This window comes from Thalassophryne amazonica, chromosome 9, assembly GCF_902500255.1.
Source record: "Thalassophryne amazonica chromosome 9, fThaAma1.1, whole genome shotgun sequence".
Lineage (NCBI taxonomy): Eukaryota > Metazoa > Chordata > Actinopteri > Batrachoidiformes > Batrachoididae > Thalassophryne > Thalassophryne amazonica.
The window spans coordinates 68,481,799-68,509,166 of record NC_047111.1 but is presented as its reverse complement, the minus strand read 5'-3'; the positions used below and the strand labels follow the sequence as shown (position 1 = coordinate 68,509,166).

The 27,368-nt window shown below is 40.4% G+C and overlaps 1 protein-coding gene across 1 annotated transcript in view; it reads left to right on the top strand.

Moving 5' to 3' along the window:
* The first annotated feature begins 15,456 nt into the window (after positions 1-15,456).
* Positions 15,457-27,368, top strand: part of LOC117517316 (protocadherin-16-like) — a 205,747-nt gene continuing 193,835 nt past the window's right edge. Inside the window, exons 1-3 of the mRNA XM_034178302.1 lie at positions 15,457-16,317; positions 16,415-16,612; positions 19,600-20,373. Of these exons, the coding sequence (XP_034034193.1) occupies positions 15,490-16,317; positions 16,415-16,612; positions 19,600-20,373 (1,800 nt within the window). The 5' untranslated portion in view covers positions 15,457-15,489. The remainder of the gene's footprint in view (positions 16,318-16,414; positions 16,613-19,599; positions 20,374-27,368) is intronic.

Here is a 27,368-nt window from a genome sequence, read left to right as displayed (position 1 = left end):
GCGCCCCACAGCCGCTGGGGGCCGTCCTTAAAGCGACAGTAACACTCCTTATTCTCTACCAAACCTGTAACATTTTCACCGAAAGCCAGATAAATTTTTCTACAGCTGCCAGTCTCTAACAGTTTCTGAAAAACTTCTGATGGAAAAAAAGCCCAAATCATTCCGCCATTTCCTGGCAATGAAAATCCGACGAGGGGGCTGGACCACTCCTCACTCAAAGCCTGCTCACAGGTGAATGACGCAACCGACAGGCGTGGAAAAACTCACGCATGTGCACGAGGGTTCAAGCTTGTCTGACGCAATCACACGTGATTCAAATCCATATGGTTTTTGAAAAAAATAATAAGGTCAGATACTTTTCTAACAGACCTCGTATACATACGAGGTCTGTTAGTATATATATATATATATATATATATATATATATATATATATATATATATATATATATACACACATACATACTCTGTATGAAATAATATATACATAGTACACCAAGTATATACAGTGTAATATAGATGTGTAATATAAATATACTGAGTACATAATACTATGTGTATCATATACTATGAATACCATGAAGGGGACACAAAATATACAGCAAAATGGAAATGTACAACTGTGATTAAACAATGGATAGAATGTGTGACTGGGGATGGTGCTAAATCTTTTGATCAGTACTACAAATTAGTCATGGCTAACTCAAAATATTGTCCCGAAACATACATGTTTTGAACATTGTTCAAGGGTCAGTGTGAAAATCACACTGGCACCTGGTGGATGACTCTGGAATGTGCATCAATTTGAAATTAGTAATTTGATTTTTAAAGGCTACAGTGAGTGCACGGTATGTATAGGCACTAGCTTTTTCGATATGAACCAAAAGGAAATGTGTACTGTACTTCTGAAGACAAATTTTCTGTTTGCACTCCTGTATAAACATCGACTGATGTTCCAGTTTTTTTGGCATGTTCACCTACTGAAAAGCCCATTATCTATTCTCAGTCCTGTTCATTGTGTATGCTAACTGTGTTTGTTTTCCTCTTCACATTAGTGCATAATGTGCTGTTGGATACACTGTTGGAGGCTCACTAAATGGTAAATAAATGGACTGCATTTATATAGCGCTTTTCCATCTGTATCAGACGCTCAAAGCACTTTACAATTATGCCTAACATTCACCCCAATGTCATGGTGCTGCCATACAAGGCGCTCACTACACACCGGGAGCAATAGGGGATTAAAGGCCTTGCCCAAGGGCCCTTAATGATTTTCCAGTCAGGTGGGGATTTGAACTCATGATCTTCTGGACTCAAGCCCAACACTTTAATCACTAGACCATCACCTCCCCCAGCATCAGCACCATAGACAGGATGGGACAAATATATTGCTCACTACTTTTGAATCCAGTCATGAAAATTGCTGTGGCTCTATAAGAAATGGTGTTTACTCAATATTGAAAAATGATGATTAGTAGTTCACACAAAGCAAGTTTCCATTACCCGCCTTATTTTGTAATTTGAAGTAGCAATTTTTTAATTTATTTCATTTATATAGCACCAAATCACAACAAGCCTCAAGGCGCTTCACACAAGTAAGGTCTAGCCTTACCAACCCCTAGAGCAGGGGTAGGCAACCTGTTCCAGAAAGAGCCATGAGGGTGCAGGTTTTCTTTGCAGCCACTGACTCCACCAGGTGATTTTACTGATTAATATCACTTTGAGCAGATGGAATCAGTTAATCAGTGAAATCACCTGGTGGAGTCAGTGGCTGCAAAGAAAACCTGCACCCTCATGGCTCTTTCTGGAACAGGTTGCCTACCCCTGCCCTAGAGCAAGAACACAGGCGACAGTGGTAAGGAAAAACTCCCTCTGATGATTTGAGAAAGAAACCTCAAGCAGACCAGACTCAGAGAGGTGACCCTCTGCTTGGGCCATACTACCGGCACACTTGACAACACAAATATACAGGAAATTTTGGGAGTCCATGCTGATGTACAGGAGGGGAGGCTTGCCGAAGAAGACACCCACTCCCACTTCTGGGTGGAGCCGCACCTCAAACAGAGAGAAAAAAATGAAATGGTTGCAGAAAGACAATAAATAAGGTATAATTTGTCAGCATTAAGTGGCAAGAAAAACAGAAGAAATACTAAGGTGACCACTGGCCAGTAGCCCTAAGCTTCACTAACAGACCCAGACTTTAGATAAAGTTGAGGCTGCGACCTGCTCTGTTTACTAATAAAATTAATTTAACAGGGTAGAAAGCATAGTAACATACTATGCCAGTATGCTAGCCATACAAAAGGGAAAAGAAGTGCATCTTAAGTCTGGACTTGAAAGTCTCGACAGAATCTGACTGCTTTATTGACGCAGGAAGATCATTCCACAGAACAGGGGCACGATAAGAGAAAGCTCTGTGACCCGCAGACTTTTTATTCACCCTAGGGACACAAAATAGTCCTGCACCCTGAGAACACAAAACCCGATCCGGTACGTAGGCTTTAATTAGGTCAGCTAGGTAGGGAGGTGCCAGTCTGTGAACAATTTTATAGACTAGTAGCAGAACCTTAAAATCTGATCTCACAGGGACAGAAAGCCAGTGAAGAGATGCCAAAATGGGTGTAATGTGGCCGAACTTTCTGCTTCCTGTTAAAAGTCTGGCAGCAGCATTTTGAACCAGTTGGAGACCCCTAATGCTGGACTGCGGTAAACCAGAAAATAGAACATTGCAGTAGTCCAATCTAGAAGAAACAAAATCATGAATCAGGGTCTCAGCATCAGCCATAGACAGGATGGGACAAATTTTTGCTATATTTCGCAGGTGGAAGAAAGCACTCATAATATCTCTAATGTGGAGGTCAAAGGAGAACGAAGGATCAAAAATTACTAATAATAATTAATAATAATAATTAATAATAAGGTTCGTCACTTTGTCAGTGTGCTGTATCACACGAGCCTAGACTAAGTGTTAACTGGTCAAATTGATGCTAATGTCTCACTGGACCAAGAACCATCATTTCAGTAAATTGAAGATACAAATTGAAGATATGCTTAATGGAAGCATATTGTTTTTCTTTTTTATTTGAAAAACCTCTAAAATATCACCAATTCTTTTACACTCAAATGATGCTATTATAGGTCACATGATTGTGACCTATAGCGTGCCATGACATTCTAAAAAACATGGCACGATATGTGTGGACAGAGTGAGAGTCACAGAGCCTGTTTAACCTCTTAAGATATGACATTCTTTCAATATTGGATTAAAAAAATAAACAAAATGACAACATTTAGCAAGACTCACCCATCCATCGCCATGACTATTGGAACTACAGTGCTCGAGAGAGCCTTGCTGGAATGACTGTTATCACAAGAGAACAGAACCCAACAGTCGCATTCCACCACTCAATGGAAAGGCTGTCGTGTTTTCGCAGTATTCTGAAAATGTCTCTGAACTGTTGTGCAGATCTGTAATGGAAACCCAGCTGATGTAAACATATGACATATGATATGTTGAATAACGAATGTTTTTTTAATGACACCATTATCAGCAATGCCAACTAGAGGCAAAGTTCTACTCTACTGTTCAAATTTCATCAGACTTGTTTCTTTCTCACAAACTCCCAACTTATTCATACCCCTCTCTGACTTCATATTCAGTTAGTTTGACTTGTCCTAGGTGATGTGTCAGCAGATACAGGATGGAATAAGTTGCTGTCAACAGTCTATAGGGAATGCCAGACCTCAAGCATTGAGGAACTGGTAGAAACAACCAAAGCTTCCTTTTTCCTTCAATAAGCCATCCGATCAAAGTGTAAGAAATGTGGCTGAGATACAGGCTCTGTGGAGTGGCCGATTTTAAATTTGGAACTTCGTGACTTTGAGTCCTGTTTAGCTTGGCCACTGGTAGCTATGGCGTGCCCAAGCTGATCTGCTAAATCCATTAGAGGGGACGGAGGGAAGGAGGAGGTCTAGACATGGGTTGGACCTGGAGATAGGGAGGCCTGTTAGTCATGGGCGCCGCGAGAGGGAACACGACTCTTCACAACTGAGATACGGCAGCGTAAACACACTTGACATCATATCACACATGCAACACTGCTTCCAACAGTCACATCCTACAGAAAACACTACGGTTGCCTGCTATACGGTAACAGCACTTAGAGTGGAGGGCCGTGTATTTGAGGCTTTTGAGGCTTGCACACAGCAGCGGTAGATTATGGGGGTGCAATGCCAGATATAATGTGGCTGAGACTGAATGGAGCCCTCCGGGGCTGTGCTGCCTGTCAATGTGGTCGCACAGAGATGATGTCACTGCTTGCACATTGTGCAGGCTGCAAAAGAAAAGACATGGAAAATCCCAGACAGACAACAACCAGACTGACAGTTGTTTGTGTTTAGAGTATTACTATGACCTCTACCCAGGAGGCCATGTGATCACCAGCATTTATATTGCTTTGCCTGTGGTTTTGGTTGACTTTTTAACCAAGATGACTTGAAAATCTTTTCAGCCAAATCTCCATGAAATTTGGAATGATCAATCATATAAAGTGGAAAACTCCATTCCATTTTGGCTTTGATCATAATCCTAAAATGGGTTATTGGAAGATTACCGAAGATTATGTCCCGCCAATATGTGCAGCCGGTCTGCTCTGTGTCAGCCTGATCCCGTCAGATCTCAGAAGATAAGCAGAGCATGATCTGGTTAGTACTTGGATGGGAGACCTCTTTGGAACACCAGCGGCTGTGGAAAACTGGAGTTGCGTCAGGAAGGGTATCCGGCGTAAAACTTGTGCCAATTACTAATGCGGATCTGGCTGTATCTGCTGTGGCGACCCCGAACAAAACTGGGAGCAGCCGAATGAACAACAGCAATGTCCCGCCAATACGTGCACAACATCAGGGACATCGGATGAGGAATATATGAGCTGATTAGATTTTATGGTTGCATATATTTGATCCCCTGGTAATGGGGATGAAGTGATTATTCGTGAATATATGTGCATTAAAAATACATGGTTGAAACTTGATACTTGTAGATAATAACTTGATAATATATATACGGTAGGCAAATATTATGTATTTTTTAACCGCCTTTATTTGAAAATAATTCCCCTTAAAAAAATTATATTTAGAATGTGTGCTTATTATAGTGATATAAATAGAGTAACAAATATGGGTGCAAATTTGTATAAATCTGTGATAACCAGACATAAGAACCCCTTACCAATGAGCAGACAGGTATTGTGTAAACAGTTTTTATTGTAAACGCAATGCAACAGTTCAAGGCAGAGCACCAAGGGGGCAGTGCAGAGTCCAGACAGAAATGCTCGTCCTGTCAGCTAGCCCAACAACCGGCCCGACTATGAATCGGATTGATACTGGCCTCCATTTTGGAATGAGATTTCCCACTCCTAAATGCCCAATAGGAGAGCAGCACTGGAATTCCCTCTCCTAAATGACCAATAGGAGAGCAGTGCTCGTGCCACATCAACATGAGGCTGATGCATGGGCTGACGTCAGCGCCTCGGCCGCCTACCAATCACAGGCTAGGAGAGAGAGGCCAGTATCTGGCCCAATTCAGGGCCGGTTGTCGGGCTACTTGTCAGCAGACTGTTCCATTACATGCAGTAGAGGGCCTCTACTGCATGTATGTATGTCCCTTCGGCTGCTCCCTTGTTTGCACTTGGGGTCGCCACAGCAAATCCAAGGTGGATCTGCATGTTGAATTAGCACAGGTTTTATGGCGGATGCCCTTCCTGACGCAACTCCACATTACATGGAGAAATGTGGCAGGGGTGGGATTTGAACCCCGAACCTTCTGAACTGAAACCAAGCATATTAACTACTTGGCCACCACCCCGTATCAGGGCCTCTACTGCATGTAATGTCCTCAAATACAGAATGTAGTCTAATGTATGTAGCCATCTCAGAAGGAACTGGAATAGTTAACAGCAGCAGCTAAAGCAACAACAGTGCTTTCAGAGCACAATATTCCCAATAGATGGTGTGCAAGTGACGCCACGGATCATGTGATATGTCGTCATGCAGCCATACTGGACGTCAACTTCTGCATTGCATGAATGGCATACTGTATGTGCTTTTTCACTTTATTTACAACTGTCTACACAAATTGTACCAAGTTGGTGTTTCATTGCTGTGCATACGATTGCATTAACCGTAAAAAGAAGGGCTCCAGGGTACATTTTTAATTGTTTTCCCGCTGATGAAGAGTGTGTGAAAAGTGACAGTTTTAAAGTTCTCCGTGACATCTTTATGCAGTTTTTGTGGATTATGATTTTTCTGGATTAATTTGTCCCTCAATGAGCTTTTCTTTCTACAGTCAATCAACTTCAAAACTAAAAGTAATGTGTAAAATGTTTTCCATGAACTGCGGCTCATTTGAGCGACTGTAGTTTTTTGACTCTGTGTTGTGAAATTGGTCATATTTGTGGGCTTTTCTGCCAAATGTTTTTGATCCATGATTGAAATATAATCCATGTGTGCACTGCAAAAACTATGAAAATTTGATGGGAGAGGAAGGAGTGAAAACATAAAAGTAAATAGCCTTTTGCAATGTTCGACTATGGGTCCTGGGTCTGAGCACTGTTTGAAAAAAAGGCCTGTCTTTCAATAAAGGAAATATGGTACCTGCTTTCCTTCGGCCCGCGGTGGATAAAAAGGCACTCCTACTTCAGGGTAAAACTGAAATTTCCTTTAGCTCAATAAAACAATCAAGGGTTATAAGTTCCACAAAAATAGCAACAGCTAAGGAATCCACGCATGCGGCTCAATCAAAGACAAAAGATCATCAGCTGTTAAAAAACAGATCTTGTGGTTACTTGTAAAATGCTCAGAAGGGAATACTCACAGAGAGACACAAGATGATGGGCTAGGACAAGACGTTCTGGCAAAGTCTCTGTGTGAAAACATGCTTTATAAAGAACCCGGTGTCGCAGACTGAAAGGTCCACCCCTAAAAATTGGTCCACCCTGCCTCCACTGTGCATGCGTCATTTGTGACCACAGCAGCTCCTGTGAGATGGACTCTCTTCATCCAAAGCAATCAAATGGATTAATGTGATTATTAACCATCAGATGACAAGGTAAAACCTCTTAAATCATTCTAAAGTCAGTTTTAAGCAAACTAGGCCGTTTTAATCAGAAATGAGGCAATTTTAAGTAGAAACGAGGTGTTACTGAGTGACGCTTGAAATGACTGACGCAGTGAACGCATCAGCTAGCAGCTCATGTAGCTGCGACACTCTGATCGCTTCCTCTGCCATTTATTATGAAATAATGCTGAATTTATGTGGAAATGATTGTTGTACAAAAGCTTCAGATATCTGTCGCTGAGACAGATGATGACTGGAGTGCAGTTTTGAGCAGAAACGAGGTGATAATCCGTGAACCGCGGCTAATGATGCATGCACAGTGAAGGCAGGGCGGGCTGATTTTTAGGGGGGACTGTTTGGTGTGCGACACCGGTATAATCAGCAGAGACGTTACAGGTGGTGCAGTTCTTTCACAGAAGTGCTTCACAGGGTAAAGCAACAAAGAACAATGAACATTCTGTCAGTCTCTGGTAAGCTTGCACAAGTGTCTGAGAAATGTGGAGTGAAATTAATCTGATCCACACGAGGAGAAAACATATCCGAGCCAGCAGGTGAGTGCACAGCAAAATAAACCAGATGGGATTCTAGCTGGCTGTCAGAGCACTCAGTAGATAGAGAGTGAGAGAGAAACTATTACACCATCTTCATCAGACAGCCTAAAACTCAGCTTATGGAGAGCAAAGGAGAAACCATTACATCCTTTTTATCCCCCGGTATGAAATAGGAGGGATATAGCAATCAGCATGTCTGGCCATCCGTCCGTTTGTCCGTATTCACTTGTTAGCACGATATCTCAAGAACCAGCTGACCAATTTCATTCATATATAGCATAAGCATGTACTTGGGTGATCCCCCGACACCAGGGTTCTAGCTACGACCATTTTAGTGCTGGGTAAATTATGTGATCGCGGCTCATAGCTTTGGGGGGCCGTGGCCCCTGGATCCGCGGCCCCCGAAGCTATATGGTTTTTTATCACTAAAACATTCTCGGCAAGCCTTACTTTAACTAATTTTTGGTGGTTTTAGATGAATGCGTTTAGTTGTTGAAATTATTATTATTCTAAGTAGTATTAGTAGTAGTAATAGTCTTCAAAAATGTCTTCAAAAGTGGACCTTTAATATAGGACTGTTGTGGGGAGCTGCCCCCCCCCCCACTCCGTTCGTGCATGGATTCGCCCTTGGCTTGCTGTTTCAGCAGTAAGACGGGATAACACTTATTTATGCAGAAAACATGACCAGATTGACAGGTAAGAGAGTTTTTATCAGCGTTTTTACATCATGTCGTCCTCAACAAGAGGCTTGGGTCTCTTGAGACTTGGATCAGCTGTTTTTAATGAGGACACACACAGAGCGGCACAGATTTTTAACGAAAAAAGTGTAAAATTATGTTTGTAAAACCATAGCTCTGAGCGTCACCGTGCTTTGAGAGACAATTGTTTTTGAAATCCGAGCTGCAGCACAGTGGATGCGGCTCTGTGCAGCAGCTTGCTGAAAGAGGGCATTTCAGACCTCCACCTGCATCTCGTTGGGACACCTTAAAGCTGTGATCGACCCACAATGCAAACATAATAGTAACGCACACAGAGAAGTAACTTTAATCTGATTGCTGATTTGGAAAGATTATGAAAATTTTGGGGATTAATTTTCAAAACCTTTATTCTGAAGTCATAATTATTATTGGCACAAAGCGGAACTTGTCACACACCACCTTCGACAAAGACCGTCGACAAAGATGAGTCACTCTCTGCCTTAAACAGATGGCTATCTCTAACGTGTTCACGGGGGAGAGACGGAAGAAATAAATTAAGGAAATAAATAATACGCAAACAGTCTGAGACATATACGACCCACAGACACAGACAGACACAAAGACACTTCTTAAAAGGGGAGCTACCACCACTACCTTTGCACCCCCCCCCCCCAAAGAAATAAACCAAACCAACTTTTTTAGGTTCCTTAGATGACCCAAAAGCACAATCAGGATGTTCCCAAAAATAAAAACTGGTCTCAAGCCAGTGATCCAAGATGGCTGCCAAAATAGTTTTTTTTTTCTTTCTCTAAAACACCAATGATTTCTGTTATTATTAAGTCTATTGTTTGTTCCTACTATGTATTTTAATGACAAGGGTCTATTGGCGGCCATTTTGGATGCCATTTTGAGTCTTAAACCCATGAATGAATTTAGTTTAGGCACAAATGAGTCTGCTGTGACCCGCAATGGTCTTCCCATTGAATCTCTGTGATATTTAAGTTGTTTATATGTTGTGTAAAGGTATTTTAGTGAAAAAACACTATTTTGGTGGCCATGTTGGATAACTGGCTTGAGGCCAGTTTTTATTTTTGGGAACATCCTGAATGTGTTTTGGGGTCATCTAAGGAACCTAAAACACTTGGTTTGGTTTAGACCTGGGGTGGGGGGTGTGTGTGCAAGGTAGTGGTCGTAGCTCCCCTAGTATCTTGCTTTATTAACACAAGGAGCGTTCTCATGTGCTAGTTTTGACAAAAATTGTCAACAAAGCTCCCACTTTTCAGTAGGAACACATACTTCCTACGGGCACTGCACTAGTTTGGTAAAACCAAAGAACAGAAAATCAATATGTAATCAAGTAATCCTTGAGAATGTAACTATAATCTCATTAAAAATTTTCCCAATGTAATCTGGTGTGATTACAGTTACTTATATAATGTGATTATGTAATCTTGATTACATTTAATCTCTTACTACCCAACCCTGCCCATGAGCACTGAAGCACACGTGAAAGGGGCGATGACATTATGGACCAACAAATACTTTGCAGCTTTCCAATTGTTTCATCAATATACTCTTTCATTTGGACTCATCAGAGTGGGAGTGAGGGTGGAAGAATGAAGACATAGTGGACATATACTCGTATACTGACTGTTTCAAAACTGACTGTTTTTACCCAGCTCAACAAAGACAAGAAGGCCATCAAGACAAGGCAAACTGCCTAATCACCCTCAAAATATAACTGATTTGTTCGTTTTTCTTATCTCAGACGGTTTTAATGGGCTACATTGTTTCCTTGGCTCTGATTCTGAGTTTCCCATTTCTCATTAACACACTACTTATTTCTCTCAGAGCTACACAGCCTATATTTTTCCTCTTCCACAGACACGAACATGCAAATGCAGATGTGAAAATCCTCGCTGGAGCGGTGTGCGTTCATGCGAGTGCTAACTCTGACTCCTTCTTTGTGTGTGAGTGCGTCAACTGTCCAGAGCAGCCGCCTCGACCAGATGTAGAGGTCAGCGACCCCAACAGGGGAGCCAGTATCAGTGTTCGTGGCCATGTCCCATCGGAGCTGTAGACTTTATTAATTCTCTCCTCAAAGGGTTCACAAACTACTGCAGCAGGTCAAGAACGGTTTGGTGGATAAATATAAGTTTTATTACATAGGAAACAATGTTCTGGATTTGATTTATGTCTGACATATTCCTGAGGATTAATCTGGCATGGAAACAACCAACATATTTACATATTTTAATTTGTAGTGTATGTGTGTGTCTGTGTGTGTGTATATATTCTTACATACATACATACATTCATTTCTCAAATACAGTTATTCTCCCTTTCACATACATATAATTCTTCCTTTCACATACTGTATGGTATTCCAGTGGTATTCTTCTTCTCACACACATATTCAACTTGGCAAATACACACATTTCCCCTCACACAAAGGAACATGGTTTTGCTTTCACATGCAAATGATCCTCTTTCATCCAGAGGATCCTCTTCTCACATGCAGATATGCTCCCTCTCACAAATGTTTGCTTTCACATGCACCTATACCTCTTGTCACATACATCTGATCCTCTTTTCAGATCCCTATATTTTCTCTCACGCATGTATGTTTTGTAATGGTTTGATTTGTTGTCTCTGGACTCTGGTGTGTCTATTCTGCTGGTACTTCTTGCTCTTAGTCTGATACAATGTACCTGTAAAATATTCACAGCGCTTCACTATTTCCACGTTTTACTATGTTACACCAAAATGGATGAAATTCATTTTTTTCCTTCAAAATTCTGCTCACAACACCCCATAATGACAACATGAAACAGGTTTTTTGATTTTTTTTTTTGCAAATTTATTAACAATAAAAAACTAAGAAATCACACATACACAAGTGTTCTCACCCTTTGCTCAGCAGTTTGTTGATGCACCTTTGACAGCAATTATAGCCTTACATCTTCTTTAATATGATGTCAGAAGCTTGGTGCACCTATCTCTGGGCAGTTTTCCCCATTCCTCTTTGAGGCACCTCTCAAGATCCACCAGGTTGGATGGGGATTGTCGGTGCACAGTCATTTTCAGATCTCTCCAAGGATGTTCAGTCAGATTCAGGTCTGGGCTCTGGCTGGACCACCCAAGGACATTCACAGAGTTATCCTGTCCTGCTGAAAGATGCAACGTCACCCCAGTCTGAGGTCAAGAGCACTCTGGAGCAGGTTTCTGTGTGTGTTCCATAGACTCACTGTTCGATGATCTCTTTAAATCTCCTTTGGAAATATATATACATCTATAATCCCCTGAAAAGCATCCTGCACTCTTCATTGGAAGACAGTTTTCAGATGTTAACAGATACAGTTTAGCTTTGTAATAACATGTTGTAATAACCACAGACATTATTGCAGAGACTGCACATAGTACCATTGTGCATGCCCAGTACCTCTACTGTCACAGCGCTGCATTCAACATTGCTTGTAATCTGCAGTAACCTGGTGTATAATTGGATACAATAATATGAAACATAACTTTAGACTGGTATTGTGATGAAGTGGGCCTGATTTCCTTATTTTTGGAATCGGGAAGGCTAAAATTGACAATAGGAGACTGGTCTTATGTATGATCTTCTCACATACATGTATTCTCCCCCTCACACATATAACACTTGGAGTTGATATGGTTCAGGTGGCTGCCACAATTTCTGACTGCCCTTCAAGTTCTTTTAAAAAATAAAATCTATGAACGATTGAATGGTCCATTTACTGTGTATATTACTTTTGCTCTTTATGTAATGTGTGTGACTTTCTCTGTGAATGCATAATCTCAGTGTGTGAGCTGGAACTGCAGCCGACATCAGGCTTGTTTCCTCTCTATAGGTGGAAGACATTCCTCAAGTTAACTGTCTACATTATACATGCACTGTGGGAGCGACTGTGTGAACGCGGCTGATCAGCACAGACCAACACCCTCCTGTTTGCTACCGCTCCTTTCCCTACATCATCAATTTGTATTTAAAAATTTTTAAATAAAACCTAAAAAGTAGGACAGAGTTACATTCCATACAGTTCAGGTATTGTGTTCAATTCCCTGATGGCTGCTGTGTTCCGCACATTGCAGGATGTTTTGAAAAGTTATACACTCAATTAATGTGCTCTCATAAATACGAGGACAATACACATAAACATTTGTACTCATTTCCAGTGTAACATAAATATTTTCAGACCTCATCGAGAGATAAAACGTGCATCGATAGTATCTCATGAGAGTTCATGAAGGACACACTGGTCAAGTTGCCAGCGTACCTCCACATGGGTAGTCTGTCAAATATGGGTCAAACTCCTTTTGCAAATACTTTTTTGTGTTTGTTTTAACTTGCCAGAATCACCAGATATTAAGATTTTTTGCAGCAAAACTTAATAGTGTTCCAAATTGCCAGTAATATTTTATTGTCATTTTTTCTAATCAGTCCTGCATGTCTTCTACATGCCCCTTTGCTGTGGTGGGCACAGCTAACCAAAACGTTAGCTTTGATAACCATTAATCCTCTTACTGAAAAGTTATCTTTTATAACGCTATGATAAACTGCAAAAAAATTTATTGGAAGAAATTTTAGTATTGATTTAGACATGAACACAACAGATTACACTGTTGGCTTCTGATAAACCAGCTTCACTTTAACGCCAGGGCTGCTGGGTAAATTCAAAGATCGAGTCATTCCCAGACAGGATTACAAACACAAAAAGAACGCACAATAAATAAATGAATAAAAAATAAAACCCCAAACACTGTCATCAGATTTCAAAAGCAGTAAAACGCAGTATTAGAAGTCACAGTTTATCTCGGTATTAGATAGTCATTTCCGAACTAAAAGCTGCTGCTTTTTTCACACGCATAGAACCCTGCGACTTAAACAACCGAAATACGTCAAATAATGCATTGATTGGCAGAGTAAAATACACGTAGTAAATATAAATATTTACCTGTTAGTTTCAGTAGGATTCATTAAATTCTGAAGAAAATTAATAATCCACATAAAGCATCCTGATTATCCAAAACAGTGTCTAAATGGTGAAGAAAAGTCTCTCTGTAACACAGCTGTGCCATGAGATTTCCTCTCTCCCAACGAAACTTGGTGATTAAATTATCCCGTTAGCCACAAAGAAACAAAATAAAATAATGTTAAAATTAGACCGTTTTGTTTCTGTGTTGAGCGGATGGTAACACTATAACATCCAAAGTGAACCTGAACTACACTACCCACAATGCTCCCTGTGTTGACCGGCCAGTCACGTTTTGCGGTTAATGATGACGTCATCAGCAAGCGACAGCCAGTCTGCCACAAACACATGACAGGGACTAAAATCTTTAATTTTTAGGGTTTAAAAATGCTTTTTACCATTAAACTTTGCTCACTTTACCAGCAAAAAAAGCTAGCGGACTGAAAGTTAACGAAACTAAATTTATCAGAAGATAATTGGTCTGCTGATGGTTTTAAAAGTTATCTGAAAAGCTAATCCACTAACAAAAACATTAGCTTCGATAATCATGTGTGTCAAAGGGGCAGTGCCCACCACTGCCCCTTTGACACACAAAGAACGTTAAAGCAAGTGAATACTGTGACTCTGAACAGGAACATATGTGCCTGTAATGGTTAGACATTATGTCCATATGTATTTGGACATTGCAACAATTTGATTTTTTCACTTGTCCATCACAGCATGTTAAAGTTGAGAATAAATACTGAATATGAACCTGCAGTGCAGACTGTCACCTTTAATTTGAAGGTAATTACATTTAAATTGGCTGAACATTGGTGGAGTTACGGTTCTTTTTGTCTGAAATTGTTGCAACATTTTAAAGAAGTAAAATCAACTGGACAGTTGGCTGCTGAGCTGTTTCACAATCAGCTGTGTGTTTTCCTCTGAGTGTTTTATTAAAATGTCATCAGATAAAAGTTCTACATTTGATTGCAACTGTTCAGTCAAATCAGGTGTTCAGAAACAGAAACAACATGGTACAGTTTGGTAAATGTACTTGGAGCAGGCCATCCTCAAAAACTGAAAGACTGCCTGAAAGGAGGCCCGAAGCCATCAAGTGTGTGTGAGGACTGCAAAATAAGAACAAACTTCAGTGGCTGTGACTGGAGAAAATGTGCACATACTTCACAAGTCAGAGCTTCATGGCAGAGCCTGTAAATACGCTGGAAAAGAAAATAGATGTAGTTTTCACTTGCAGAGAATATTTTCTCTGTGAAATTGTGCATGATTTAGAGTCTAGAAACAAGAAGATTAGTTTTACTTCTTAAACGAGTGCCTTTCACCCTGTAAAGGTCCTGTTCAAGCAGCTCACGTGCCCATAAATTCCATGTGTTTGCATATGTGTTTGGGTGAGCCATGATGGTCACGATGTCCTGGTCAAATAAATAAATAACAAATCAATAAAATCTTAGAAATCATTTTGATGCCTTTTCCCAAAATGTGGCTGATCTGGATACTTACAAAAGGTTTCAGCTCCCAGTGAAGAAGAACAGGAAGAAGACCACCACCAATAACAAATTGTCAAATACTTTTCAAACAACTGTTTCAAAGTGACTTTCTAACACAGTGGTATATGATGCCATAAACAATAGAAACAAAAATACATTCTCAAAGAGCATGTAATTAAGATCAGAATTAAAATTATACATCCATAATTATGAATCAGTGGACAGTCTTCCACTTTCATATTCTTTCCCATCTTCTTGATTGAACTGAATTATTCTTTAATTCTAAATACATATATCAGTTTGATGAGGAAAACAGTTCAAAGTACAAGATATTTGTGGAGTATTATGTCCTCTAAGACTGGTGTAGTCCACAAGACATCAAATAACAAAAAAAGGCATCACCATAGCAACGCTAAAGGTATCCTTTTACATTGTTAGGAATAGTTGTCATATTTTTGTGATTCTGATAAAAAGTAGTCCTAACCTCAAATATTACACAAACTTGAACATAACTATTACATCAGATTTTCTCCAAAATTTCCTTCTGAATGATTTTTGACTGATAAAAAAACTAGTCTTAGCATCTGCCATGATAACTGATGTTCTTTTCTGTCTTTGTCCTAGGTTTTAGCAGATCTCAACCATGCCAATAACAAGTAAAAGCTCAAGTGGGATGTCCTGGGTTCGTAGACCCTGTGTGTGTTTATGTTTCTGGCGATGGAATCCAGTCTTTTACTTCTACATTGTTGTTCTTCTGGTTCAGTCTACAACTGTCCTTGGAGTGCTTGAACTCCAGCTTGATGAAGAGCAGCCATCAGGAACTATTGTTGGAGATATCAGTGCTGGTTTACCCCCTGGTGTCACTGCAAGTCTTTACTTCATCTCAGACCATGAGGGCACAGGTGTTGGCAGCGACCTCAACATTGACGAGACCACGGGAATCATCACCACTGCACGCCGCCTTGACCGAGAACAGAGGGACCACTACAGTTTCATTGCTGTGACAGTGACAGGGGAAACTGTGGAGGTTTCCATCACTGTCAATGACATCAATGACCACGCACCTGCATTCCCCAAGAAGAAAGCTGTCCTTAAGATTCCAGAGCACACAGCAGTAGGAACAAGGTTTTCACTGGAACCTGCGACAGATGCAGACAAGGACCATCTGACCACACAGGGCTACGGCATTCAAGAAGGCAACGTTGGACAGGCTTTCAGGTTGGAGACTAAAAGAGCTGCCAACAAGATGCTGTATCTAGACCTGGTAGTCAACGGACCACTGGACAGAGAGAAACGATCATCCTACACCCTGACCCTGGAGGCCTTTGATGGTGGTTCACCCAGAAGGATGGGATCCATGATCCTGGATGTGAGCGTGACAGACATCAATGATCATGCTCCACTTTTCAATCAAAGCAGATACCATGCAATTATCTCAGAAAACCTCAGACAAGGCAGCAGCATCCTTCAGGTAACCTACAACCTATTAAATGTCAGCTTAATGAATGATGTTACAGTTTATTGATACCACTTTAAATCATAACCTTCAATGTTCATTTTTCTGACAGGTCTTTGCAACAGACGAAGATGAGGGTGATAATGGTCTGGTTCTTTATGAAATCAACCGGCGTCAGAGCGATCCTGACCGCTACTTTGTTATGGATATCAAGTCAGGCGTCATCACTCTGAACAGACCTCTTGACTATGAACAAAAACGTGTACATGAGCTGGTGGTCCAAGCCAGAGATAATGCCAGCCATCCTGAGGTAAGACATTATGGGGAGCAGAAAGAGATTAAGCCTAGTCCAAGGCTAAAATACACATATAAAACAAAACTACAGTAATTCATTTGGCATTGTAATTTGTGGACTTCAATAGTACTAGATTTGACTTACTCGAGTTTAATCTGATCTGATGTAAAAGTTGAGTGTTCATGTTGAAGTCCAGGAGTAAATGGGGGTTCAAATGAATCTGCACAATTTGCACTGTACATTTTACTGCAGACAACAATACAGATATGTGACTTAAACAAAAAAATTATCAGCACAAAAATTGTTGACTATGGTGGATTTCCTTTCTCAAGAAGGTTTCAAGTATCAAGTTGTTTTTAATAATATGCTAGAATGAACCCAGGAAAGGTAGGAAAAGGTATTTTTGACTTCACACTAGTTTTGAATACTGTTAGCAGTAATGTAATGTAATAACTATACTAATTTTATATAAATTGGCGTTTATGATCCAATGAAGTGATGACATAAGCAAAAATGTAGCAGTTGTTCAAATTCTTGACTGAGGTATGGACAGTGGTGTGCACAGTTCCGCTAATCCGCTAATAATCGAAGCTAATGTTTTCATTATCAGATTAGCTTTTCAGATAACTTTGATAACCATCATCAGACCATTTATCTTTTGAGAATTGTTAGATCGCTAACATGTTTTTAGAGGTGAAGTGAATCAGTCTGAACAGTTAAAAACCTTTGTTAAGTCCGATACCAAAGATTTCAGTGCTTACCTGTTAAATATTTTATAGTAGATAAACAACTTTATCCTCTGTAAACAGAAAAGAGCTGGTTTCAGGAGAAACCGCTCTATCCGCTACAGTTAGAAATGAGCTGGTCACAAGATAATTGCTCTCGACACCATACTAACTCAACAGCAATATCACCCAAGTCATCCAGAGGCATACAGCTTTAACTTATGGTTAAAATTTTAACCAAACTAATTTTGGACATGTTATTTAAATTAACATCACTTCTGAAGTTTTATAAAGTGAAAATATCAGCTATATGTTTTAGTTTTAAAGTATTGCACTAATTTATAAGATTTTAGTGTGGACATGCTGTGTCCAGGTGCATTATGGGTAATCTCAGTACAGTCATGACATTTGCATTTGAGACGCTCTGATCAGGCTCCACACGGACAACAGCATTAAACTCTTTGTATATTGTGCCTAAAAGTCTCGTGAATATATCCTCTGGCTTTATAGACGTTGCTATTATGTTTGTTTTATGTAAAAATGCCAGAAGAAGCTCAGGTTGCTTCTCCATTATTTTCAGTTGGAATCATTGTGAGTTGCAATCGATTCCTGTTTCCTATAATGTCCTGCTTATTGTCCTACAACACTGTCTGTTGTTTTTGTTCCAGAGTAATATATATATAAGATGTCTGAAATTTGATTTGCGTTTATTAAATTCCACGCAGACTAAACGTAGCAGATGGATTATTTGGAATATTTGTTTTGGCAAGTTTTCACGGTCTCTACTGCCATCTACTGGCCAGTAGTGTTCATGGCAGTATTTGCCCTAAGTATTGAGATATCCCATAATCCTTTCTGTGCCTGAGAGTTGTTGCAGTCTCTTGAAGCAGCTAAATAAATAAAAATGTACATTTTGTTTGTATAATGTTCATTTACAATTGTCGTTGTGGATTCTGTTGTTTAAACCGCAGCAACTCTACGGCGCATGAAAAAAGAAACAAAACAAAAACTAGTATGCAAAGGATTATGGGTAAGGGTCTGAGTGTCTGGGAGCCAGTAGATGACAGTGTTCTATGCATTTTGACCCCGGTTATATCAGACGGTTGTCTAATCACAACTTGACTTTTGGCTTCTTTTTTTTTTTACATATGAATAAAATGGCATATTTTACAAAAGCACAAGAATGAATGAGTCAACCAATCAGTGTTAGTGGAGGCTCATTTACTCATAATCCATTTGGCATCTGTCTGTGTTTGTTACAAAACTTCAGAATTAGTGCATTATTTAAAATGAAAAGATATATGTTATATTTTAACTTTGTACAAATGACAGAACTGACATTAATGGGGTTATTTTATCCAGATTAATTTTTTAATCAAAACCATAAGTCAAAACTGCTTTATTTTCCAAGACCTCTTCCTCAGGGCGACACTGCTATATTCTGTTAAGGAATATTGACATTTGTTTTTGTGTGTGTAGAGTGGAGCTTCACTGCTGGAAGTTATGTAGTAAACAGGAGCTTCCAGCAGTGGGCAGGGCGCACAAAGACAGAAGTGCTGACTCATTGTTTGGGTCTGCGGTTGCCTTTAATGCTACCAGAAGCAACCCTGGTGTTAAAACTCAAAATCAGCTTGTTAGTAGTTGCAAGTGTAACGGAGACAATACTGAAAGTTATCGGTTATCAGTTAGCTGTAGCTTCCGATAAATTTTTGGGTGGTTTATCGGTTTAGCTTTATAAAAGATAACTTTTCAGTTAGCTAATTAGCTGTTATCGAAGCTAACTTTTTGGTTAGCGGTGCCCACCACTGGGTATGGAGAAAGTAACAATTTCAGGCTGGATAATTTCAAACATGGTAGTGTGTCTAATTGGTGACTTTGTTTCAATGCCGACTTAAAACAAACCTTAGCACTTCTATGTCACAACTGTTAAATTGTTAAATAATTATACATGTTACCATGGTAATGTTATCATGGTAATGCCCAAATTACAATGGCATATGTGGATGTCATTTAATATATATTTTTAAATACTACTGGATGCTTAATGGCAATGGTTGCAAATGCATCTATGAATGTTAAACATTTCAATGAGGTTGCGGGAAGCAGATTTTTCAACACGTTTGAAAAATATTGAGGATGTCAGTTTTAATAAAATATTCCATTGCCGAGATTAAAAACAATATTATTATAGTATATAGTTTACATACTGCATGTACCTTTTACAATGTGATACAAATATCAAGGCATTGTGAACTATGCTACCAAATTTTCTTCCAGGTGACCAATGCTTTTGTGACTATCCATGTCCGTGACTACAATGACAACCAGCCAACTATGACCATAATCTTCCTCAGTGAGGACGGCTCTCCACGGATCTCAGAAGGGGCCCAACCAGGCCAGTATGTAGCTCGGATATCTGTCACTGATCCAGACTATGGCGAGTATGCAAATGTCAATGTGTCCCTAGAGGGAGGCGATGGAAAGTTTGCTCTTACCACCAAAGACAGCATCATCTACCTGATATATGTGGACCAAGTGTTGGACAGAGAGGAGCGGGATTCATATGACCTCAGGGTGATGGCCACGGACTCTGGCACCCCACCGCTCAGGGCCGAGTCATCTTTCACCATCCAGGTGATGGATGTTAACGACAACCCCCCGCTGTTTGACCAGCAGGCCTACAGGCAAACTATTCCAGAGGTCGTGTACCCCGGTTCCTTTGTTCTCCAGGTTACTGCCAGGGACAAAGACCAGGGCCCTAATGGGGATGTCCGGTATAGCCTTCTCAAGGACAAAAACTCTCACTCTGATTGGTTTTCCATTGACTCTGTAACAGGAATCATCACCACAGTGAGTGCTCTTGATTTTGAATCAGAGCCGGCACCAACTGTGACGGTCATTGCAACTGACAACGGCCGCCCGCCGCTCTCATCCACGGCCAAGGTGGACATTGTGCTCCAGGATGTTAACGATAACACACCTGTGTTCTCCAGCAACTTCTACAATGCTTCCATAAAGGAGAACACCCCAGCTGGGACCTGCTTCTTAGAGGTAGGAAAAGAAAGATCTTCCCCCTCAGCCCTCTGCCCCTTTTTTAGTCGTCTCTACCTCCACTTTACTCTTCTTTATTTGGCAACATAGCTGCTGCATTTAATTCTCATGGTGCTCAATCTTGTGCGCTGGCTGCAACACTTTTGGCCTACTTATTCAGCCAAAAGCAAGTATTCACTGTCTCCTTTTGCCTTTCATCTCTTTATTCACTCTCTTTTCACTCTCAGCCTCCCATTAAAGCCTCTCTGATTGTTCCCCGGGCAACGGTCTGATTTAATCTATACATCAGTACAACTAAGCCTGGAAATCAAAGCCACGTCTGAATCGAAAGCCACTGATTTCACAAGAGGATTGTACACTTGGAAGTGTTGACATGTGATAATGTGATTTTATCTAAAAACAAAAATCAAACCAAAAAAACCCCTTGCAGCTTAATGGTGAGTAATGAACGGGAAAAGGTGAGTTCTAGAGGCTGGAGAAGCTGCAAGGAGAGAAGGACCTGGAAGGAGGATTCACCTGCATTCCTGAAGCTACTGTTCAGAGATTTACTCTGTGCCAGTGTGTTCGCTGTCTCACCTCTCAGGGTTCCCATGGTAACCAAGTTAGCGCAGGGTGAGCCTTCAGTGACGATGTGCTAGCTGCATATGCTGCCTTGTTTTTATCTTGATTCCAGCATCTCCAATGCATAGGAAGAGCTTCTCTTGAGAAATGAAAAAGATAAGTTGTTTGTCTTTCAGCAAATTCTTAAATGACCACCACGCACCTCCTTTTGCCAGTTATTTTTAACCTTCTAAAGTCACACAACACTAATGAAGGACACCAAAGCCAAAGTTAAATAAGAAATCTGGACTTATGTTGACTTTCTGAGACATTGTTTAACCGTCAACAAGCTTCGTTCCTGCAGCTGGCGCTTTGTCAGAATTTTCAAACTGTTGAAAAATGTGAACGAATCCTGACAACAACTTCAGTTCATCCGTAATCCGTTTTGCTTTCTGTCTTGATGATTCCTCATTGTTTGTGTAGTTCCCGTACCGTTTGATTGTCGTCCAACTTCGTCCAACCTCCCAAATCTGACGTCTTGCACGAACATTGACGACATCTGAACAGATCAGTAACTAAAGATCCGACGAGCTGCACATGACTCGTCCATGTGTGGGACAAAAAGCAACATTTTTATACAGAAACAATAGCAGCAAGAACATTTAATCAACTACTTTAACTATTTACGCAAGTTGCAGCCGTCTGTGGCTGCAATGTGCATGTGCGCACACATTGTTGTAGTGAAGACAAAGCCGTTGTCAAGACAACGCAGCTGCAGGTGCTGTGGAGAGCACAGAGCCGCTGCAGAAATGATCACAGAGTCAAGGTCACTGTTTGCTTCATTTTTCTTTTGTTAGTTTTGGTTTCTTTTTGATCTTTTATGCGCTCTGCACTCGCAGGCTTTTTGATGATGGGAGACGTGCCAGCTCATTCGTCAACTTTTTCTTGAAGATTTGTGGTTTTGTGGCTTTTTTCCCCATTTGTTCAGCAAACGCCGTGTGCTGTGTGACCGGGGCTTAAGATGAAGCTTTTGAGAAGGGGGCATTTTTTCTTCTCTTCTTTAAAGATGAAGTTCCTTGTAATTTTCCCAGAAAATTGCTCAAATCAACTTTCTGTTGAAATGGAGTTATTATAAAGTACTTAAATTTCTGAGATAACATTACAGCCATTTTTTTGGCAGCAACTTCATTTAAAATGAAATGAATGAAAATTTAAAATGTTTAAAATGAGATTTAAATTACTCAGTCTTTTCATACCCATTTTGGCCCCTCCAGTTCCCATACTATCAGGACAGGAGGAGACGCGCAAGAAAAACTTCATCACGGCCGGCTTGACTGCAGTGATTATTAGATTTGTGCGTGACTTGCTTTAATTTTACTTCATGTACAATTGAAGGTCTACTGCCTTTCTTTGGCTCCATGATACTGATGCTGACCATGTGTCATGGTAGCCCAACAACCGGCCCGGATACTGGCCTCCATTTTGGAGTGAGATTTCCTACTCCTAAACGACCAATAGGAGAGCAGCGCTAGATTTCCCGCTCCTAAATGACCAACAGGAGAGCAGCGCTCGTGCCACATCAATGTGAGGCTGACACGGGCTGATGTCAGCGTCTCGGCCGCCAACCAATCACAGGCTAGGAGATAGAGACCAATATCTGGTCCAATTCAGGACTGGTTGTCAGGCTAGTGTTATGGCATCTTTTCTCTGTATTTGAATCCATGTGGGTCAAAATTATTCTTTGTTTCCACACAAGATGAATTTAGATCATATTGGTGACACATGATGTGAATCCTTTATTGGAATACTAAAGAATTAAAATTGTAATGGTGCCAAAGAATATTATTTTTATGACTTAAATGGTGTAAAAAAATCAAAAGGGGACTCCAAATTTAACAATCGTAACCCTATTAAAAGCATGTAGATCTTACATGTAGCCTGAAATTCAGTCAACAATTGAATGTTCAAGTTTGTCAGTTTGTTAACAGGTATTTGGACAGTATGGTGTCAGATGTTCTTTGATAAATGCTATCTGAGCCTATTCCAGGGTACAGATGAGGGTAGAAATGGAAAGAATAGGATAGATACACGGGACAGTGTGAGATGTAAATGAAATTATAGCATGGGTAACAGAATGCACAACTACATGTGTTTGGCATGACTAAAAGTTCTCTATTTGCTGGAAGAACTGTATACACCAAGCAAAATCTTCTTATCACAACACTACAACTTTTATTTATTTATTTATTTTGCAAACCTGCTCAGTTTGTGGCAGGCTGTGTGCGGATTGGAAATGGATGAGATCTGGACTATGACTTGGCTACTACATGACATTTATTTTGTAGTGTTTACAACATTCCTATGGAGCTTTGTTTTATGAATGTGGCTGTTGAATTGCCAGAAAGCAATTCTTCTTCCATGCTTCATGTTTCATGCAGAGTGAGGTTTTCTTCAAGGAGTCTAATGTGTTCATGAGAGTCTATCAATTTGTTTTATTTATGCAGTGCCAAATAACAACAAAGCTGCCCCAAGTCATTTCACAAGCGTAAGGTCAAAGCCTACCAACCCCCCCTGAGCAAGCACATAGGTGACAGTGGTAAGGAAAAACTCCCCCTGGTGTTCTTGAGGAAGAAACCTCAAGCAGACCTTCTACATTCTGTATTCAAATCCTACCCTGTATCCAGAAAGTATTCACAGCACTTCACTTTTTTCCACATTTTGTTATCCTTATTCCAAAATGTATAACATAAATTTTTTTCCTCCAAATTCTACAAAAAAGCAATGTGAAAAATGTTGTTTTGAGATTTTTGCAAATTTATTAAAACAAACAAACAAACAAAAAAACAAAGAAATCACATGTACATAAGTATTCACACTTTGCAAGGAAACTCAGCATTGAGCTCAGGTGCGTCCTGTTTCCACTGATCATCCTTGAGATGTTTCTACAGCTTAATTGGAGTCCACCTGGGGTAAATTCAGTTGATTGGACATGATTTGGAAAGACACACACCTGTCTACATATAAGGTACCACAGTGCATGTCATTGCACAAACAAAGCATGAAGTCAAAGGAATTGTCTGTAGACCTCTGAGAGAGGATTATCTAGAGGCACAAATCTGGGGAAAGGGAACAGAAACATTTTTGCTGCTTTGAAGGGCCCGCTGAGCACAGTGACCTCCATCGTCCATAAATGGAAGATGTTCGGATCCACCAGGACTCTTCCGAGAGCTTAGTCAGGGAGGTGACCAAGAACTCAATGGTCACTCTGTCAGAGCTGTACCATTTCTCTGTGGAGAGAGGAGAACCTTCCAGAAGGACGACCATCACTGCAGCATTCCACCAATCAGGCATGTAAAAGACACATGGCAGCCTGTCTGGAGTTTGCCAAAAGGCAACTGAAGGACTCTCAGACCATTAGAAACAAAATTCTCTGGTCTGATGAGACAAAGATTGAACTCTTTGGTGTGAGTGCGAGGTCTACGGTCTACGGTGAAACATGGTGATAGCAGCATCATGCTGTGGGGATGTTTTTCAGCAGCAGGAATTTGGAGAATAGTCAGGATTGAGGGAAAGATGAATGCAGCAATGTACAGAGACATCCTGGATGAAAACCTGCTCCAGAGCGCTCTTGAGCTCAGACTAGGGTGACGGTTCATCTTTCAGCAGGACAATGACCCTAAGCACACAGCCAAGATATCAAAGGAGTGGCTTCAGGACAACTCTGTGAATGCCCTTGAGTGGCCCAGCCAGAGCCCAGACCTGAATTCGATTGAACAGCTTGTGGCATCATATTCAAGAAGACTTGAGGCTGTAATTGCTGCCAAAGGTGCACCAACAAAGTATTGAGCAAAGGGTCTGAATACTTATATCCATGTGATTTCTTAGTTTTTTATTTTTAAGAAATTTACAAAAATATAAATCAAAATTTTCTTCATGTTGTCATTATGGGGTGTTGTGAGTAGAATTTTGAGGGGAAAAAAAAATCATTTACTCCATTTTGGAATAAGGTTGTAGCGTAACAAAATGTGAAATAAGTGAAGTGTTGTGAATTCTTTCCAGATGCACTGTATATCCTATCAAGCCTCTCAGGATATTTAAGAGAGAAGCATCCCCACGTCTGATGCTGTCACCATGAACTTTAGTTTCAGGATGGTGTGTTATGATGATCTGCTGCCCAGTCCACATGTCTTTGATGCTAGATCTCTCCAGAGAAACATTGGAGACCACTAGAATTGCATGTCAAAGAGCAATCACTCAAAGGAGAACTTTGACATTTTTCAACCAAGGCTCTATTTTTCCTTTAGCAGCTGCCTGTCACTGATAGCCACTTAAGTATTAAAAGTTGATTGTTGAAGTGTGACTGGATCTTACAGAATAGCCTCTTCCATATTTGCATTTTGTGCAAAGTGTGGCCATGTGGCATGATTCTCTGGGCATGATCACAGGGCCTTCAGTGCTGAGGACCCCAGAGACTGGATGAGGCCATGGACACAGGGTGGGACTCAGGGTGGCTCCATAGGTTAGTGGATGCAGTGATGGGTAACACCAGTGCATCATCCTAGATATAAACGATCTGACCTAACTCTCCTAGATATTCTTTCTCAAAGTAAATGTTCAGCCTGATTAATGTAAAGATGATGCCTGCAATATTTATCCTTTAGATCTAAAGAGGTTTTTTTTTTTTTAACAGTAGTTAGAGCTTCATGTTAAACTGCAGAAATAATGAACCCAATCTCATCCAGTTTCTCAGACATTAAGATTTTATGTGTATTTTGTGGACTGCCATCAGAGTGGCACTCTGTATTGGCCGACACTTCGGAAGGAAAAAGTTGTATTGGTGGATCCATTGTTCAATTATTGAACCCTGTAATTTGCTTTTAATTAGGCTGTTCTGGTGAAACAGTTTATCCCTCAGTAAATAGATGAACCTCTGGTCCTCACTTCCAGTTTTTACAACTGTTAGAATGTCTAATCCTAGCTGGCAGTTATTGTGGCTTTTGACGTAGGCACAATCCAGTGCCAGATATCACGGGTGGTATTCCGACGTGCCACAGAGCGTGAATAAGGCTTGATTGGCCCATTCCAGCACGTTCTTTTAGGCTCAGTTGGACTGAGCCAACAGTCACCAAACACACACAGGCTGCATTTGGCAGTATAATAGTAGTTGGAGTGGACTTTTTCTGGACCAATGCAAAATGTGTCCACTCTAACAAATGATGTTAGACTTTACATCACTGGCTAATGTGCAGCTACAGATTTGTTCTGCATTTTCTCCATTCACTTGCCAAGCAGCTGTCGAGATTGTGAAGTGTTTGGTAGTGTACCCCGTGGACACGGGATAGCAAAATGAATTGTGTTCCAGATAATGACAAAGTGAGATTTGGTCAGCTGAGCCAAGTTTTAAAGTGTTATCACCTATCCTTTTGAATTATTAAATCAGCGTTCCTGCAGGGTAAAAATGCCCCCTCCCCCATCAATATTTTTTTTTTAATTTATGTGTTTAATGTCTCAAGGACTGGTGTGCGTAATCAAAGGTAAGGGGTAATTTTTGTCTTTTCTGCCAAAAAATTATTTCTTTGTGAATCTCCGTGTCATGTGTCAAGTGTTTTATTTGAATGACACATAAGGCCAAAGCAGCCATATAAAGGAATAAGCACATGTGGAACAAAAAATGCAAATATCTATGTACATAGTTCCAAACCTGCACAATCCCAACATAGATACAACATAAATGATGAAAATTGTCTGTGTGTGTGTGTGTGTGTGTGTGTGTGTGTATGTGTGTGTGTTATAGGTTCGGTGTATATCTTAGTTGTTCCTGGGACTGCACTCTCTGATGTTATGACTGAATGGATATTTGTACGTGTGTGTGCCTCTATGTATGTGTGTGTGTGCGGGTATGAATGTGTTTGTTTGTCTATATGTGGCCCTGCCACAGACTGGCGTCCTGTCTAGGATGTACCCTGCCTCATGCGCTGTGAATTTCAGTGCCGGATAAATTATGTGATTGGGGGTCACAGCCGGGGGTTGAGGGGGTGCAGGCCCCTGAAGCTGTAGGGTTTTATACCCCTAAAACGTTATTGGCAATCCCTATTTTAACTAATTTGGAGTGGTTTTAGATGCATTGAAAGCAAGAATAATAGACAAAAAGATTAGATTAGATAATCCCTTGGGAAGATTCCCTCAGGGAAATTGACAGTCATGTTTTTTTTACATGTTTCTGTCAAAGTCTAACTTAATAAAATAAATAACATTGAAAAGGTCATGAATATCACTGAAAATATAAAAAAAAAACATTAATATTTGATGTACATAGCATTTGCACTCTTCAAAAATGACACACTGTACCTTTAATCCAGTGAAGCAGGCAGAGTTTTTCTGTCATCTTGACAGTTTTGTCTTTTTTCAATATTTGTGAGTGGGATTGCATTACTTTTTTTTTTTTTAACAACATA